The sequence below is a fragment of the Chanodichthys erythropterus genome, chromosome 2 (assembly GCF_024489055.1).
Source record: "Chanodichthys erythropterus isolate Z2021 chromosome 2, ASM2448905v1, whole genome shotgun sequence".
Lineage (NCBI taxonomy): Eukaryota > Metazoa > Chordata > Actinopteri > Cypriniformes > Xenocyprididae > Chanodichthys > Chanodichthys erythropterus.
The window spans coordinates 29,643,283-29,661,104 of record NC_090222.1 but is presented as its reverse complement, the minus strand read 5'-3'; the positions used below and the strand labels follow the sequence as shown (position 1 = coordinate 29,661,104).

The following is a 17,822-nucleotide window of genomic DNA, read 5'->3' as shown; positions in this document are numbered from 1 at the left end:
CAAATACATTCAGTGAGAAACAAGTAAAGATACGCTGAAACAGATGCTTGATGTAAGTGAGTGAATCACGCATCCACGCTGCTGTGATCGCAGGTTTTTTTATTTTGCCTACAAAAGTCTATTTATAGCATGGGTGTTAATTAGCAATAACTCCTGTTCCAGTGCTAATAGTTAATTCCAGAACACACACACAGGTGAATGAGCTTGAGCTAATGTATATCTATGGCTTGCAGTGACTATAATAGGAGTGAGCCTGTGATCATACTGTATCAAAACCGAATGATAACTTATTTTACAAATGTGAAAGTACAGGGTCATGTTGAGATACATGGAAGAATGTATTGACCATTATGTAAAAAATGTATTGTAGCAAAGCTTATGAATGTGACTTTCTTTGACCTTTAGCGTTGTATGTGTGTATAATTGAATACCAACTGGAGCATAAAAGCAACTGTAAAGTGTGAACTACAATAAAAGTTGTGTTTTAATCTTCCTTTGAGCAGTTATTTGTCCAAAATGTGGGCTTATTATGTGTGATAAAAAGTTTTTATATTATCCCACGATGTTTTCGTGGCATTAAACCTTTAATCTTTGATCACAATGACAACAGATTCCTTGTCATCCATGGTTTTTTTTCCTCCATCATCAGCAACTTTCATGGACGCACACGGCCGCACGTAGAAGGCGGGATTCTGTTACCATGACAATTACGTCAATATTAGTGTCGGGTAACTAAAGGTCAAACTAAAGACAAGCCAGAGACGGAAGGAAACAGGCTCGGAATGGCGGAGACTAAAGGTTTTTTGCAGCAAAAGCCGGAGGAAATCACAGTAATAAACTGTGGTTTAATCGCGTTATCGTTTGAACGGCGGTGCTTTGTCTAATTTGAACAGGATACCCATATGTTACGAGGTACTGCTGCGGCGGGAAGGACAGTCCATGCTAGTTTTGTCTGTAAATTGGAGCAAAGCTTAGAGCATAGCTACCGTTAGTTAGCCGTGCTGTGTTGTTCCGTTTCGAAGCAGAATGACTTTTGCTAACTATCAGTGCTGTATTATACACAAGCAAAACGCCTGGATGGCTCTAGGTCGCTTTTGCGAGGGTAAAATGCAGTGTAGCTATGGCTTGACTGCTTGCTTCCTCTTCACCCAACTTGGTAGCTGGTAGCAACACAGGCTTACTTGGTGCAAGTTCTTCTTATTATAACAACTCTTTTCGTGCGGTATATTGTAGTGGAGACTGTCTCCAAATTCACAGATTTTCTTATTCACAAGCAGAGAAACAAGGTTGAACCAATGTCAGTCTGCAAATACGAGTGTTTTTAATTTTGTTTGGTTCAAACTCGGGTCGTATATGGCTGTTATTTATGCTGATGCTCAAATGTAGAGACCGCACTGCACTTCCAGTTGTTGTTTTTTTCGATAACAACTTATTTTAATGATTGAAAATTTACCGATATCGACTCAGCACATTTTTTTGTGATTGTTTTAATCAAATATCTGTGATTAGAGACCGTGACAGTGTTCAAATCTGCAAGGTCTTCATCCTCATCGCGGTCCCTTTGTCATTGACGTGAAGGAGAGAGGACCTTTAACTTTCAACTCGGCTTTTGCTGTATTTTTATTTCTCATGAGGACTGTAGAGGGCAGTAAACTCACCACATACATTTTCACGGTTTTCCTAGGTTGATATAATTTGCAATCGGATGAATTATATTTATTTGCATTACGCTGTTATGCTTTTAGCTGGTTGTTCATGTCTGTAAACATCCCCGACTGGAAGCTGTGCTATACTTGAACATCAAGCTTTCAGTTGGATGTTTGCTGCCATCCTCCAGTTCTTTCGTCTTTATTGATATGTGTGTAATTAAACAATACTGCTTCCTAAATTTTACATAACAACAATTATGTGTTCATGTTAATTTTTTTAAATGAGTTGACAGATGTGTCATCTGGATCTGTTTGCGTTTTCTGTAATAATATTCCAGTGTAGTCGTTGTAAACATCCTACACTCAGCTGTATTCTGCAAAAGAGGCTGGGGGGAGGGTGTTTGCTGTGACTGACTGGAGCACCTCTGATTTTTGTGAAGCTGAAAGGAGACAAGAAAGAATGATAAAAGTAAAAACATTTACTTTGTTAATCCCTCTGTTGTACGTATAAATATAATAATACCCCAAATAAACGCATTTAATTCTGTTTCGTGTTGTTTTCTTTTGTTATTATAGCTGTTATTGATAATTAATAATATTAATTCAGGTTGAACTAATATATTCATTTTTAAATGTCTGAATGTCGTATTACTGATTACAAGAACACAGTAGTGACTTTAACCGCTAAGTAAGAGCATCGGGTGTTTTCACATGAACTCCAGGCAGCAGGTGGCGCACGCTTCTTCACGGATAGCCTTTTTATTTTTTGCTAGAAGACGAAGATCCATCCGCCATATTTGTTATCGCAGATTCGACAGAAACCTCTGCAGAAGTAATTTAAGTATAATGACTACATTTAAATTGCAATCTAGTAATAAAAACAAAGGTCAAAATCATTTTCGCGTGGTTTCTACCTTTTACTGATTTAAGAAGAATGGATCCAGTGCAAGCAGGTAAGCAAAAACATCATTATTAGGCTAACTGCGCTGCGAGGAAACGGCTCCTTCCGATGATTCGCTAAAGAAACAAATAAATTAGGTAAAACTAGTCGTTTAAACCAGCAAAAAAACTTTTGCTAAAGAATGCTTTATATGGAAATTAAGTTTTAAGTCTGCTGTTTACCGTTCGTTGTTGAAATAACACCATTTCCAACTCTCTGGACTTAAACGTCATCTTATTTGATGAAAACTAGTACCAGTGTCTGAGAGAAAAACACGAAACTGGTCTCGTGTTTACAAAAATCATATGGCAGGGATTCCTTTTGGGAAAATTCTGGGCTTTAATAATGTAACGTTAATTAAACACTGTACGACTCTTGAAAATAAGTCTTTATATGCAGTTTTGTAGCGAGTTACATCAAATGTTTTGTTACGTGACATTTATTTCATCTTGTGAAAGATGACTATTGCAGATATTTGAACAACACTGTAATGACCTTATACTAAACTGTAAATACGAATAAACCATTATTAATATCAGTGTTCATGAATAAAATCCTGATTTGAAAGAGTATAAAAATAAACATATTTAGACGCTCTTATTTTGAAAGGGCGCCCTGATGCTCGTGCATTATTACTCAGTCAATTCTGTGAGGAAAGGGTGTCTAAAACCTCATAATTTCAAAACAAAATTATTAATATTTGGGAATTAGGGTGAAGACATATAATAAGAAATGGGAAATAAATATTATTAGATATTACATATTAATTATTAAAGCCTTCTGTAATTTCGATAAACTACTTTTGCAAGGATACATTATAAATCTGTGGAAAAAGCTTTGTGCGAGAGTTTATAACCTTATTGTAAAATAACTTGGTACATTTCTGATACCGTTTTTACAAATATAGAGTTACAAAAAATACATCTACTGATAATTTAATGCATCCAAGATTCTTTAATAAACAGAATGAAGAATTCAACCTGCTGTTTTTGTATTCACAGATGGTGCATCAGTTTTCATGTGCAAAATATGCAACTTGTTCTCTCCCAGTAAACCATTGCTGCTGTCTCATGTTATTGAGACTCACTCAAATGAAGGAGGTGATCCTGATACTTTCATTATAGCACTCAAGCCATTAACAACTCAGGAACCACAGAGTTCAGGTACGCAGATTTGAACACAAAAATCATAGGTGCTGGAAACCTGCAATGGGCAATATTAGAGCCAAACACTGCAAGTTAGGCCATTAGAGAAAGGCAATTGCAGTTGGCTCAAGCTTGAAATTGCAATTTAGGCTGATTAAATCTTAAAGTTTGTTTGATAATTTGTTCACGACTGTAGTATCTTATGTGATGTGAAAAGAAAGTTATCATTAAAGCTTTGGAAGACAAGAATGGCTTTTTTTTTTTTTTTTTATCTTGCAGATGTTGTTGTCAAAAGAAAGCGTGGAAGACCAAAAGGTTCCACTAAAAAAGTCCAAACAGAAAATGTCCAGAAAAAAACATCCAGTCAGCAGGAGAAAGAGTCCACTGACATTCAACCAGGAACAGTAGCTGAAGAGCAGAGTGAGGATGGAAGTGATCTGGAGTGCAAGAAATGCAATCGCATGTTCAGCAACAGGCGGCAAATTTCCAAACACATTTGTTTTGTAGGACTAAAAGAGGCTGCTGATGAAGAAGAGTATAATGGTACAAATTTTTGTTAAAAATGTTAGAACTCATTGCACAGTCTGAAATGCCACATGTTTCACATGTCGACTTTATTGACTAGGTCATAATACTGATGCAAATAGAATCAGTGATGGAGAGGAAGACAAAGAGCGGACACCAAAGAAAGCTCGAGCGATGCGGACAGATAAGGTGTCCAGTGCAAAGGACCCTGAATCAGCAAGCGGCAACAAAAACCCTATTATTAGTGTGGTCCTTACTAGTCACGAGGCCATGCCTGGTGAGATGTACATGGGATGTCAAGTGTTTTAATAGTTGAGGGAAACATTTAAACTAACTATAAGCTTGGGTTTATTGCAGGTGCCTCTAAGATAGTTCCTATTGAAGCAGCTCCGGCTGAACCGTCCACCCAGACCGATGAAGCTGCAGGTTCCCAAGAGGCAGCAATGAAAAGGGGATATCAGGAATATGCTATTCAGCAAGCTGCATATGAAGCGCCCCTAAAATCAAACAGGCTTGTATTTCTTTGTTTTGTTTTTTTTTCAAATTTAAAAAGTTAAAGGGTTAGTTCACCCAAAAATGAAAATTATGTCATTAATTACTCATCCTCATGTCGTTCCAAACTGTAAGACCTTTGTTCACCTTCAAAACACAAATTAAGATGAAGATGAAATCCGTGAGCTTTCTGGCCGTGAGCTTTCTGGCTCCTGGGCTACTAGCAACGTAGCCCAGGAGACAATGGGCCTACAGATCCAGTTCTGGCTGCATCTATAATTCAGATTTTTAATCCCCGTATCCGCTTACATATATTTATATATAATCTATTTTTAATCTCTATAATAAAAATGTATAATTCAGATTTTGATCTCCATATCCATTTACATATATTATATATATCTTCCAAGGGTTTTTTTCCCTCCTAGGACTTTTTTCCCAGTGCTAGCACACTGGGTTTTTCTCCTAGGGGGTTTTTTCCACCCCTGGGAGTCAGCCGACATTGGCTTAATGTAGCACCATCTTGTATATGTTACATATTACCACGCTTGTTTGTACAGCTTATTTTTAACCACTTCCCTTTTTCTGTGCTTCTAATATGTAAAGCTGCTTTGAAACAATTACCAATTGTAAAAGCGCTATATAAATAAATTTGACTTGACTTGGCCTCAGATAGACGGTAATTACCACTTTCAAGGCCCAGAAAGGTAGTAAAGGCATTGTTAAAATAGTCCATGCGATTACAGTGATTCAACCTTAATGTTATGAAGTGTCGAGAACACTTTTTGTGCACAAAAAAAAGACTTTATTCAACAATTTCTTCTCTTCCATGTCAGTCTTCTACGCTGTTGATGTAGTAAACACAGTGTAGCACTCCCAGGTTCTACGTAAGAATGACGGCTCATTATTGGCCGGCTCCTGTGTCAGAATCACACGCATGCGTCTGAGCCGGCGTACGGACGTAGAAACCGGGAGGGATGCACTGTTTACATTACGTCAACAGCGTAAAAGACTGACAATTGTTGAAGCTCCAAAGGACAGAATATTAATATAGTAATTATACTGTTATTGCATTATTTAGAAGCACCTAAACATCATCCCGCCATCATGTGACATGTGAAAATGTCAGGAAATTTTAAAACAATGTTTTCCAGGCCTAGAGAAGTCTTGGAAATGAACAAAATCCATAAAAGTCATGAAAATTTCAAGAGTAAATATACATTTTTCTCTTCATGTAATTGCTAGAAATTACTGTTTATGTAATTATTTACTTATTTAATCTACATTTTTAAAATCCCTAACCAGTAATCATAACCAACTGAAGAAGTTATGGAAAACTCATGGAAAAAGAAGCAAGTTCCTGTAGAAAAGTTGTTGCATTTATATTGATCTTGTGGAATTATTCGGTACATTGATATTAACAAATCATATCTGTCGACACAGGTTAGGACAGACGCAGCTTAAAATCTTCACCTGTGAATACTGCAATAAAGTCTTCAAGTTCAAACATTCACTGCAGGCCCACTTAAGAATCCACACCAATGAGAAACCATTCAAGTGCACGCAGTGTGACTATGCCAGCGCTATAAAGGCCAATCTTAGTGTTCATATGCGGAAACACACCGGGGAGAAATTCAGCTGTGACCTCTGCTCATTTAATTGCCTCAGTAAAGGCCACCTCAAAGTGCACGTGGAGCGAGTGCACAAGAAGATCAAGCAGCACTGCCGATTCTGCAAAAAGAAATACTCGGACGTGAAGAACCTCCTTAAACACATCCGAGAGACTCATGACATGAACGACAAGAAAGTACAGGACTCCTATGAAGAGTACAGCCTCCAGACCAGGGAAGGCAAGAGACAGCTTCTGTACAACTGCCAAATATGTGACCGCAAGTTTAAAAACGAGCTTGAGCGTGACCGTCACATGATGGTCCATGGCAACAAAAGACCCTTCGGCTGTGAGTTATGCGATCACGGCTCGACAAAGTTCCAAGCCTTGCAAGCCCACATCCGAAAGCATCCTTTCATCTACGTGTGTGCCATTTGCCAGGAAAAATTCGTCAGCTCTGTGCGACTGAGGTCTCATCTCCGAGAGTTCCACCCGGAATCGGATGAGCCCTCTGGTTTTGCAGACTCCATCAACTCAAGTTTTTGCCTACTGAAACCAGGTGATGACATTCAGAAGGACATGTTGAATCAGGATGAGCTTAAGATCACAGAAGAGCTGTCGCAGCTCAACGCCCAGGAGCTGTTAACCACAGAAATTAGTTGCATGGCTCAAGAGGACCTTCAAACTCAATGCTCTGATAATATAGTGGTCGAGTCAGATCTTCTCGTACAAAACTCACAAGACGGAAATACCATTACGAATAGTATAAACGAGACTGACACATCTGCAGTAGCACAAACACAAGAGACGGTCTGTGAAGATGTGATAAATACGCAAAGACTTCGAGATGACCAACCTAAAATGGAACACCGTGAGACAGAAGAGCAGAATCCTGCTCAAGAAATCGCAGCTTTGACACCTGAAAAAGCACAAATGCACTCCGAGCAGGAAACGTTTCCTCAAACCGAGGAAGAGGCGATTGTTCAACAACCTAACACAGATGAGGACTTGCTCAGTTCAGAGCAAGAAGAAATATCTGCTTTCAAGCAGATTGTAGAGCAGATGCAAAAACGACAGCTTAACATGGAAATGTTTGAACGCATACGGAAAGTGTATGGAGACCTTGAATGTGAATACTGCGGTATGAATATCTAATCTCACACTTTTTTTTTTAAAGAACATCTCCAACCCTAGACTATAACGCTCTGTAATGTTTCCTCAACAGGTAAGCTTTTCTGGTATCAGGTGCACTACAATACACATGTGCGAACGCACACAAAAGAGCACCTCCATTACTGTTCTCAGTGCAGTTATTCCTCCATCACTAAAAACTGCCTGAAGCGCCATGTCATCCAGAGACATTCTGACATCCTGCTGAAATGTCCCTCTGAAGGATGCCAGTATTGTACTCCTGACAAATACAAGCTTCAGGCTCATCTCAAAACTCATTCAGACATAGTGAGTGCTGGCAATCTGTTTATTCTTGAGATGTTGGCGAAATTGCTTCTTTATCAAGTCTGATTTCTCATCTTCAGGTCAAAAGAAGTTTCACATGTCCAGTATGTCAAGAGTCTGTTCCTGAGGACAAAGTTAGAGCTCATATCAAAAGCAACCATCCAGGTAAGCACAAATCAAACCCTCTGGAACATCGCACAAGATCTCTGAAAGACATTAATGGATGTGCTGTGACTATATAGATGTGTCGTTGAACTACATCTCGGAAGCGTTGGGAATACGTGTACATGTGAAAGGAGTGATCGGGAAACGAGCTTCCAAATGCCCGTACTGTGACTGTTTCTTCACAAGGAATGGGGCAGATCTTCAGCAGCACATATGGGCTCATGAGGGTGGGTTTTATCTCTTTTTCTTAATGTATTATTGTTGAACTTATGTGGTTAAATGTACTGATTGTGTCCTGATTGCGTCTCTAGGATTGAAACCGTACAAATGTTCACAATGTGAATATGCCTCAAGAAGTAAAAGCAACCTCAAAGCTCACATGAACAGACACAGTACTGAGAAAACGCATCTTTGTGACCTCTGTGGAAAGAAGTTCAAGTCTAAATGCACTCTGAAAAGTCATAAGGTCATGCACACAGCAGACGGTGAGACTCTTGCTTTGTGTTTAAGACTGCAGTGTTATTTGTACTTGTGTATTTTGTTACATCTGTCGTATTTCCGAGTGAGCTTGGAGAGGGTTATCAAAGTCTGCAGACTGCAAAAGAGGGGCCATGAAAAATGTACAAAATGTATTGTGACCGTAACAAACAAATAAAAATTGCATGGTCATTTTTTTTCTATTTTGTAGGAAAACAGTTCAGATGCACTGAGTGTGACTTCACTGCTGCACTGAGGCCGCATCTCCTTCGTCACATGGAGCAACATGCCTCTTTCAAAGTAACACCACATTTTCTATTTCTTTTCTGTGTTGTCATATGTCCTCCAACCATCACCAAAGCACAGTGTTTTGCCTTTTGCAGCCTTTCCGTTGTGCGCACTGCCACTACTCATGCAACATTTCAGGCTCGCTGAAAAGACACTATAACAAGAAACATCCCAACGCGCAGTACATCAATGCTGGAACAGGGGCGTCCACTTCAGAAAATGTCACAGAGCAAGGTAAGTCCTTCCTCACCAGAATGAAACCAGCCTTAACTACCTAAGATATGCATTGTTGCTTATTATTAGACATACAATATTGCCTCAGACAGTTCCAGTAATTAAAAAGTGTGTGTGTGTGTGTGTGTGTGTGTATGTTATCAGGTGGAGTCAAATGTCCTGTTTGCAATTATGTTTATGGCACTAAATGGGAAATGAACAGACACCTGAAGAGCAAACATGGCCTCAAAGTGGTGGAGACTGACAGTCTGAGTCTGAATCAGTGGGAGGTGCGTCTCCGTTACAATTACATGACATGGTAAATTTAGTAAAGTGAAGTCATATTTATTAATAAAATGCATAAACAACAATAGAATTCCCGCAGTGCTCTACAATAATATTTAATAATAAATAAAATACTCATATTAAAGTTCACCCCCCCCCCAAAAAAAAAAAAACATTTTGTCATCATGTTGTTCCAAATACCCATATTAACCCAAATTAAGTTCTTTTTGATGAAACCTGAGAGGCTGCTGTCCCTCCATTAAAAGTCTAGGCAACCAAAATTTAGAAGATACAAAAAGGTTATAAAGGCGTTGTAAATTGAATCCATATGAATTGAGCAATTTAAAGACTTGTGAATATATACAATCACTTTAAATGATGAGCAGATTTAAATTAGGCTTTTATTTACAATCTAAACCATGATTGACACGCATACATAGAGAAATAAAGGCCTAAATTAAATCTGTTTATCATATAAAACATATATCTTCAGAAGACTTGGATTAAATCAATGGAGGGACAGAAAAAATATATTTTCATTAAAAATATCATCATTTGTGTGAAGATTAAAGTCTTATGGGTGTGGGACTACATTTCGGTGAGTAAATGATGGTCATTAATAACATATTTAAAAGTTTAGCAAAAAAAAGGAGGCAAAATATTGGAGCCACTTCATTTCTTTGAATCAGATAATACATTTTCTTACTGATAACTTGGTGAATGTTTGTTAAATTGCCTTAAAGGGTTAGTTCACCCCAAAATTAAAATTCTGTCTATTTTTGATGACAGAATGCTGTCAGATTTCCTTCCATAGACTGCCTTTGAAACTGAAACTTTTATGCTTCAAAAAGTTAATAAAGAGATCGTAAAACCTATCTAAATGAATTGAGTGGTTTAGTCCCAATTTTCTGATGAGACTGAAATCGATGACTTTTTATGATGAACAGATTTAATTTAGGCTTTTACTCTCATATAAACTTTGATCAGTGAACATAAGCAGAAGCTCAACCTAACCTGAATGACACACAAGAACAAACCCCTCCTGGAAGCTCAAACATGCTGCAAAACACACGAGAATGAACCTTGTTTGTTACTCAGCACATTTGAGCTTCCAGAAGAGGTTTGTTCTTGTGCGTAATTCAGGTTGAGCTTCTGCTTATGTTCGCTGTTCGTTGGTTCTGATCTTATTGGTGTGTTCATTCAGGTGGTGGAGTCAGTAGAGGAGCCAGCCATGCAGTACCTTCATATAGCTGAGACTGAGGATCCACAAGGAACCGAGACTGCTGTATCCGCTCTGCAGGACCTGCGCTTTAATACACAAAATGGTCAGAAACAATTGCTTAGTTTCTGGAACAATTTTTAAATTTCTTTAAAGTTCCTATCCAAACTCAACTTTTTTGTTCAGGTGTTGTGTCTGCGGCAGCAGGTGACAGACTAGACCCGGCATCTGTCAACATCCTGCAGCAGATCATTGAACTGGGCTCAGAGAATCATGACGCCACTGTGGCTTCTGTGGTTGCCATGGCTCCCGGTACAGTTACCGTTGTAGAGCAGGTATGTTTTGTTGGTCACTCACACTAGACACATGAATATGAACCTGCTCATTGTCACTGTTTGCTTTTGGATTTAAATCTAAAAAACACATTTAAATTTCCCATTTTCCTGTAAGTTTTACTCTTATGCAGTCTCAATTTATGTCTCTTCACTATAATTTGTTTTCAGAAAAGTCAGCTGGGTTGTTTTGGTTCTAATCTCATTGCTTTGTTTAAGCTTTAGCAGGCTGATAACAGACAGACAGAGTATCCTTCCCTCTGCCCCAACAGTCTCTCTCTCTGACTGCACTAATAATCTTTTCAACAGAATCAGTCTGTAACTTAGACAGAATTTAATATTAAATTATTATATGGAAACCTTGGTCATTCACAAAGGTTAAAAATGTACATTTTTTAAAAGCCATTATCACCATCTAAAAGGTTATGCTAGTAGCCATTTTTGAGGTTATCTTTAGTTTAAATGCTGAATGCACTTATCTGTATCTTGACTCTTCAAAATCAGTCTTTATCTTTAACCACCACCATGTCTACGAATTATTCTCTGCCATGTCCAATGACCTGCAGGAGTAAAAACTATAATACAGACACATTAGTTCAAAATCAACACAGTCTTGTGGATTTAGGGATTCACAGTACTGTTGAATCTAAAACTTCTATACAGTTCTTGCCAACAGGGCAACCAACATCATGTTAATTTTACTCTGGTCTCCCCAGAAATAACGGACAATCACCTCATGGTAGGGCTGGGCGATGTATCGAATGCTTTTGTCACGCGCATTTCTTCAGTAAAGCCGGTTCCCTGATTACCGCTAAATCGGCATCACCTGCTTTCAAATGAAGCGGCATTTAATAGACAGAGCCGTAGTTCACTGATAAGACACGCAATATCGCGCTCAATATCGACGGCGATACATATCGATATTGAACGCGATATTGCGTGTCTTATCAGTGAACTACGGCTCTGTCTATTAAATGCCGCTTCATTTGAAAGCAGGTGATGCCGATTTAGCGGTAATCAGGGAACCGGCTTTACTGAAGAAATGCGCGTGACAAAAGCATTCGATACATCGCCCAGCCCTACCTCATGGTCTTAGTCGGCTCTTGAAAGCTCCTTCCCATCAGCTCTTTATCAATAATCTTCTCCTCAGGGTCTTGTCCCCTGGCATAGTTGCATCAAGTTGTGGGCTTGTCACAATGAAAAACAAGCCCTCTCAGGAACGCGGCTTCTGGTGAGTGGTATAGAGGAACATTTTTGGGGCGGACTGCTGTACCTCTGACAGCTCCCCCCTTAATGATGCTGCTGGCCTCACAGACATCCGCTCAACTCTCATACCCATCTCACATAAACACCTCCCTCCAGGGTAGATGCCCAGTTGCGGCGGCAACCCCCTGCCTTAGGTTGTCCTCGTCTGGCCAAAGAGGATCTTACCCGTCATTGAGAAATCACCTCGTGCACACTGGTTACCGCTCTTTCCCATTCCAGATCTTTGACAGTTTTCTTCACCAGAATCAGGTGTTTTCTGGAGCTTAGGGAAGTTGCATTCAAGAGCCACCAGAGCCATTGGACTGCCTAATAGTGTTAAAACATGGAGACAGGTTAATAACAGCAGTATTTAATCACTAAAATCATTAGACTGTGCATTCTCTCAGCAGCAACATATCAGTGCTGAAACTTTTCTCAGTGAATCTAACTCTCACTGTCCATTCAGTGTAGTCACATCTGTCACATCTGTAACCGGAGCCATCGGCCCTGCACATGGTAGTGACAAAGATCAGACAAAAAAGTTACTGGTCATACATGAAATTCATCAAATGGTCACTTCTATCATTCAAGGTCTGTATTACCATTGTAGAGACCTCTTTATACTCATTGAGTTTTCCTTTGACAAATTTAACAACAAATTTAACAACTTAACCTCTTTATGGCAATCATTTCTTTTCACATCTCTGTGTCCATGATTTTCAACTGAGACACTGTGCTTCACTATAAATAGCTTGTTATCACTTATGACACAAGCTCAGATAGCAGCTTTTAGCTGACTTTGAATGAGAGAGAGACTCTGAGGATTTCAGGACTGGTACTCTGCCTTTTTATAACTTTTAACATCAAACTTTACTTACTGTCTTTTAACTCTGGCCCAACTTAAGACTTTGCCAGAATTGACATTTGTTTTCAAATAAACATTATTTTTATATTTGTCTTTGACCCATATATCAGGGAACTTAGACATTACAAACTTCCGATCAGGTTGAGTCTCTGTGACACTGGCAGTCTCATTTTTGCCATTTAAACCTTCTGTCACTTTGACCATCAAAAATCAAACATTTAGAACTTAGCATCATTTAGTTATTCACATTTACAGTAGTGATGTGCTCATCACAAGAAAACATACTTGAGACCATAAATTTTCCATAAATTGAAACTTTCAGAACATCCAATCATCCCTATTTTCATCCTCTACTTACTTTTTTATATATTTCTGTAAATCACGTTTTAGATTTGTTTTCAGTAATTTTACATTAACCTGTTTTTGTCTATTTAATATAAAACTTATTATTATAGATTTCCCTTCAAAAGGAATTCCTTAAGACTACAATCTTTTGACCTTATTGTTATCTCTTGTTTTTTCTCAATTTCACAAGCTCTCAGACAGAGTGGAAGTCTCTTTTTTTTGTTTCTTTCTTTTGTTTACAATATTTTGCAATATGGCCAAGTTTCCCACACTGTCTACACCTTTTAGGTGGATTTTTACAATTACGGGCGAGATGGCCCTTCTCACCACAATTAAAACACTCCTTGTCATATTTATCACATTGGGTAATCAAATTGAACCATCCCTCAGTTACTTCTGGGATTTTTCCATCAGGGGTTAATGGCACCCTGACCATTTTAAAAATATGTGAATAAGCACAAATGGCTAAAAAGTGAATTTTTCTGGTTCTTTCCTGTTTGTAGCCAGTCTGGTTGTTGTTTAATTTTCCAATCAGAATCAAAACCCTGACTAACCATTTTCTTAATAATCTCTGCAAATGTTTTTGAAGTGAGGGCTTCAGAGCAGAGCTGCTTACAGCGTTTACTCTCTTCTACCTCATTATCTGTATCGGGACTGATCAAGTTACTCAATTTGTCGGCCATATTTTAGTCAAAATTAATACTCACCTGAAATAGATGGAGGCGGAGATCTTTAAACAACACAGCTTTGGCTTCTGCTTGATGAAACTGCAAAGTATACTCCAAATCACAGTTACATATACTGGTCCAATCCAATTAGGGTCACAATAATTTTCTTTTACTTTTCTCGGAATCGTTCCAGATGCATCCCAGGCAAACAAGAAAACCTATATCTATTTAATGTTTCTTTTTATTTTGTAATTAACTAATAACCTAATCCCTAACTGTCTGAATCACTAAGCTCGGGGGTCCCCCTATCTGATGTGGAAGAGACAGAGTTAGGTTCACGGTGCCACTGGAGCCTCCAAATCCAGTGTCTTACACTCCCTGTAGGGGTACCTCTGTACACCACGCAGTGTTTTAAACACTTTGTGTCCCTGTATTGGAGTGCGTCCGATGCGCTGCCTGCCGTCACGTGGCTTCAGCGACTTCTTATACTATCAAATTCAATGATCATCAATATCATGAAGCTAATATAATTAGTGTACCTCCCCGGCCTCCAAATCCGGTTCTACGGTACTCCTCACTCACGTCTGAGCGAAGCTTTGCCGTTCTCCTTCCCCAATCTCTTCCACTCAGACAGCCCTAACCAAATAATAAAACAGCTTCCTACCTTGTTCGTTGTTTAGCCAGGGATGTCACCAAAGAATGATTGCCCGCTCAATCCTCCACCATAAACTGTTGGGGATAAACAGTTTAGGACCCTTGAAACCAGATATGTTGAATAAAGACCCGGAGTCAAAGTTTAAAAAAATAATAAATTGAAGAAAAATTTAATGAAGAATAGTTTGCAGTTTCATCAGCAGAAGCCAGCTTCAAGTCTCACAAGGAGTTTGTATAGGCCGCTCCGCGTACATTCACATTTCCACAACAATTATACTCTAACAGAGTCAACTAACTACGTCATTGCTTCAGGTTGGATGATTCTGATTGGCTAAGGAAAATAGACAAGATTAGAAATTTTCCACACGTGGACAGATAGTAAGAAGCATATCTCCCTTTGTCACGGTGATGACGAGGGGGACCCTAGATTTAGGTACCGGATGTCCTTTTGGGGTCATGATGTGGCGTCTGCTGGTCTCAAGCAGAATGCCAGTTGTCCAGTACAAAGGGACCTGCACAAAACACTTAGCGCACATACACAGATACACATGATTCACAGCTTCTTCAAGGCTGAAGTTGATCTGAGCTCTGCTCTGAGCAGGAAACTTTACCAAAACATACTGATAACATGTTATTTTCTCTCAGTGAGAGGTACAGAGGAAAATAGATCCTTTAACATACATTGAAGAAGTCATTCAAATAATTTAACAGAAATATAAATGTTGATTTATAACTTAAAAGATATATATTGAAGCGGCAGTGGATTCCAGAATCTGCCATATGATAATTGATTATTGCTTAAAGGTGCCCTAGAACTTTTTTTTAAGGATGTAATATAAGTCTAAGGTGTCCCCTGAATATGTCTGTGAAGTTTCAGCTCAAAATACCCCATAGATTTTTTTTAAATTCATTTTTTTAACTACCTATTTTGGGGCATAATTAGAAATGAGCTGATTCAGGGTGTGTGGCCCTTTAAATCTGGTGCTCCACGCCCACAGAGCTCGCGCTTGCCTTAAACAACATAAAAAAAGTTGAAACAGCTAATATAACCCTCAAAATGGATCTTTACAAAGCGTTCGTCATGCAGCATGTCTAATCACGTAAGCACAGTGTTTATTTTGATGTTTACATTTGATTCTGAATGAGTTTGATAGTGCTCCGTGGCTAACGGCTAATGCTACACTGTTGGGGAGATTTATAAAGAAGTTGTGTTTATGCATTATACAGACTGCAAGTGTTTAAAAATGAAAATAGCGACGGCTCTTGTCTCCGTGAATACAGTAAGAAACGATGGTAACTTTAACCACATTTAACAGTACATTAGCAACATGCTAACGAAACATTTAGAAAGAAAATTTACAAATATCACTAAAAATATCATGTTATCATGAATCATGTCAGTTATTATCGCTCCATCTGCCATTTTTTGCTATTGTCCTTGCTTGATTACCTAGTCTGAGATTCACCTGTTCTTCGGAGGTCTTTTAAACAAATGAGATTTATATAAGAAGGAGGAAACAATGGAGTTTGAGACTCACTGTATGTCTTTTCCATGTACTGAACTCTTGTTATTCAACTATGCCGAGGTAAATTCAATTTTTGAATCTAGGGCACCTTTAAGATTATTGTCTTGGTAAGTTTATCACCTTTATGAACACATTAATGCCACTACCCTTTAACAATATGATAGACATGTGTTATGCAATATACATATATATATATATATATATATATATATATATATATATATATATATATATATATATATATATATATATATATTACTGTAAGAATTTAAAGGGTCAAAACATATGTAATCGTTCAAAAGTAGGAAGAAAGGAAGTATGTTGATCAAAAGTTTGGCCCCATATTTTCAATTTTTTTTTGAAAATTTTCAAAAAAAAAATCAAATTTTTCAATTTTCAAATATATATATATATATACATACATATATATATATATATATATATATATATATATATATATATATATATATATATATATATATATATATATATATATATATAAAATCAACCTAAACTGTCATTTTCTCTTTGACCCTTGGAATTAAACAGTCCAATATTTGGTCCAATATTTTTAATGGTGAAATGTGCCACATAAACCTTTAAAGTCTTTAAAACTTTTACCTTTGTTAAAAATAAACTTCAGCTGCTTGTTTCTAACATTGGATTTAATTAATCACCCAGTATGAATCATTGGTGTGTGTGTGAAGGTGGACAGTCATGTGTTGACATCAGGCATTTTCAATATGCTCTTTTTGGACTTTGATTTCATAAAGTTATGGCATGTTTTCAGTCTCTAGTAGATTTTCTCAATATCAAAGATGGAAGAAAATTGGTCTTCTTCATGAAAATGACATTTAATAAAAATTTTCTTTCCCATCGTCTTAGATGGAGGAGGAGGAGCCGCAGACCAATCATGCCATGATGATCCAGGATGCACTTCAGCAGGCCACAGTGGGCCTGGCAGAAGAGCACCATCTAGTGGTGTCTTCAGATGACATGGAGGGCATCAAAACTGTTACAGTGTACACCCAGGGTGAAGACGCATCCCAGTTCATAGTCTACGTTCAGGAAGCAGTTCAGGAGGCTGTGCAAACTGAGGAAACCACCACAGTATAGAGAATATAAAGACTATGCATAGAGAGTAGCTGCCTAGCTCAAATGCTCCGAAGTGTTTTTCTTCCGCTTTGTTAGTTACTCCAGACTTGAACAGACTATTGCAGCCTTACCTATAGTTTATAGGCACCTATCTTGCACAATTGTAAATAATCTGAAATGAACAGTAGCAATGAATAGTCATAAACCTGTGCTGCAAAAAATAGGTGATATTTTTTTCTGACTGGGAGTAAATAGGTCTTAGTCTCTAAAAATCACAGTAGATAAACCCTGTTACACGTGAAGCAGAAGCTGTTCTAGAAATTATTTTTTTCTCTGTACTGTCATTGTTTAGAAGAGTTGCTGTGTGACTCTGGCCTTCTCCACACTTTTTATATAAGACTCCCATACAGTGTATGGCTATCATTATAGTAAACTTGAGTTATTTAATGCGTGCTGTTGAGTGTATTATTGACACTTCATTGAATCATTTCAAAACTATGATTTTGCCATTAAATAAAACTCACTTGTGTACCAATACAGCATCACCTACACTAAACACATAAATGTTGTGAAATATTATTACAATTTAAAATGTTTTCTTTTTTTATTATATATTAAAATGTAATTTAT

At 37.9% G+C, this 17,822-nt stretch overlaps 1 protein-coding gene and 1 long non-coding RNA gene across 5 annotated transcripts in view; one reads left to right on the top strand and one right to left on the bottom strand.

Annotated features, from left to right (window-relative positions):
* The window catches only part of LOC137035545 (uncharacterized), a 16,175-nt gene extending 1,074 nt beyond the window's left edge, over positions 1–15,101 (bottom strand). The window contains exons 1-3 of the long non-coding RNA XR_010897091.1: positions 13,957–15,101; positions 10,637–10,820; positions 10,484–10,546 (exon numbers count right to left, since the gene is read on the bottom strand). This is a non-coding gene — a long non-coding RNA (uncharacterized lncRNA). The remainder of the gene's footprint in view (positions 1–10,483; positions 10,547–10,636; positions 10,821–13,956) is intronic.
* Positions 3–17,822, top strand: LOC137035511 (zinc finger protein ZFAT-like). Of its 4 annotated transcripts, none has more exons than XM_067408891.1 (16): positions 3–912; positions 3,591–3,752; positions 4,014–4,277; positions 4,360–4,536; positions 4,617–4,770; positions 6,195–7,501; positions 7,586–7,818; positions 7,896–7,980; positions 8,058–8,207; positions 8,292–8,465; positions 8,669–8,757; positions 8,841–8,979; positions 9,124–9,248; positions 10,448–10,568; positions 10,649–10,797; positions 16,983–17,822. In XM_067408891.1, exons 1-16 carry the CDS (start codon positions 903–905, stop codon positions 17,211–17,213), a joined length of 3,570 nt encoding a protein of 1,189 aa, XP_067264992.1. In that variant the 5' UTR covers positions 3–902; the 3' UTR covers positions 17,214–17,822. The 4 variants fall into 4 exon arrangements, 3 of the variants coding, with proteins under 3 accessions (XP_067264992.1, XP_067264983.1, XP_067264999.1); XM_067408882.1 differs by having other exon boundaries at positions 3–2,602; XM_067408898.1 differs by lacking the exon at positions 3–912 and adding an exon at positions 2,640–2,687.

Bases quoted from the DNA above. Each gene is read 5' to 3' on its own strand.
- LOC137035511 (XM_067408882.1), top strand. The intron at 8,758-8,840 runs GTAACACCACAT...TGCCTTTTGCAG, and splicing joins AGCAACATGCCTCTTTCAAA to CCTTTCCGTTGTGCGCACTG. The intron at 10,569-10,648 runs GTCAGAAACAAT...TTTTTTGTTCAG, and splicing joins GCGCTTTAATACACAAAATG to GTGTTGTGTCTGCGGCAGCA.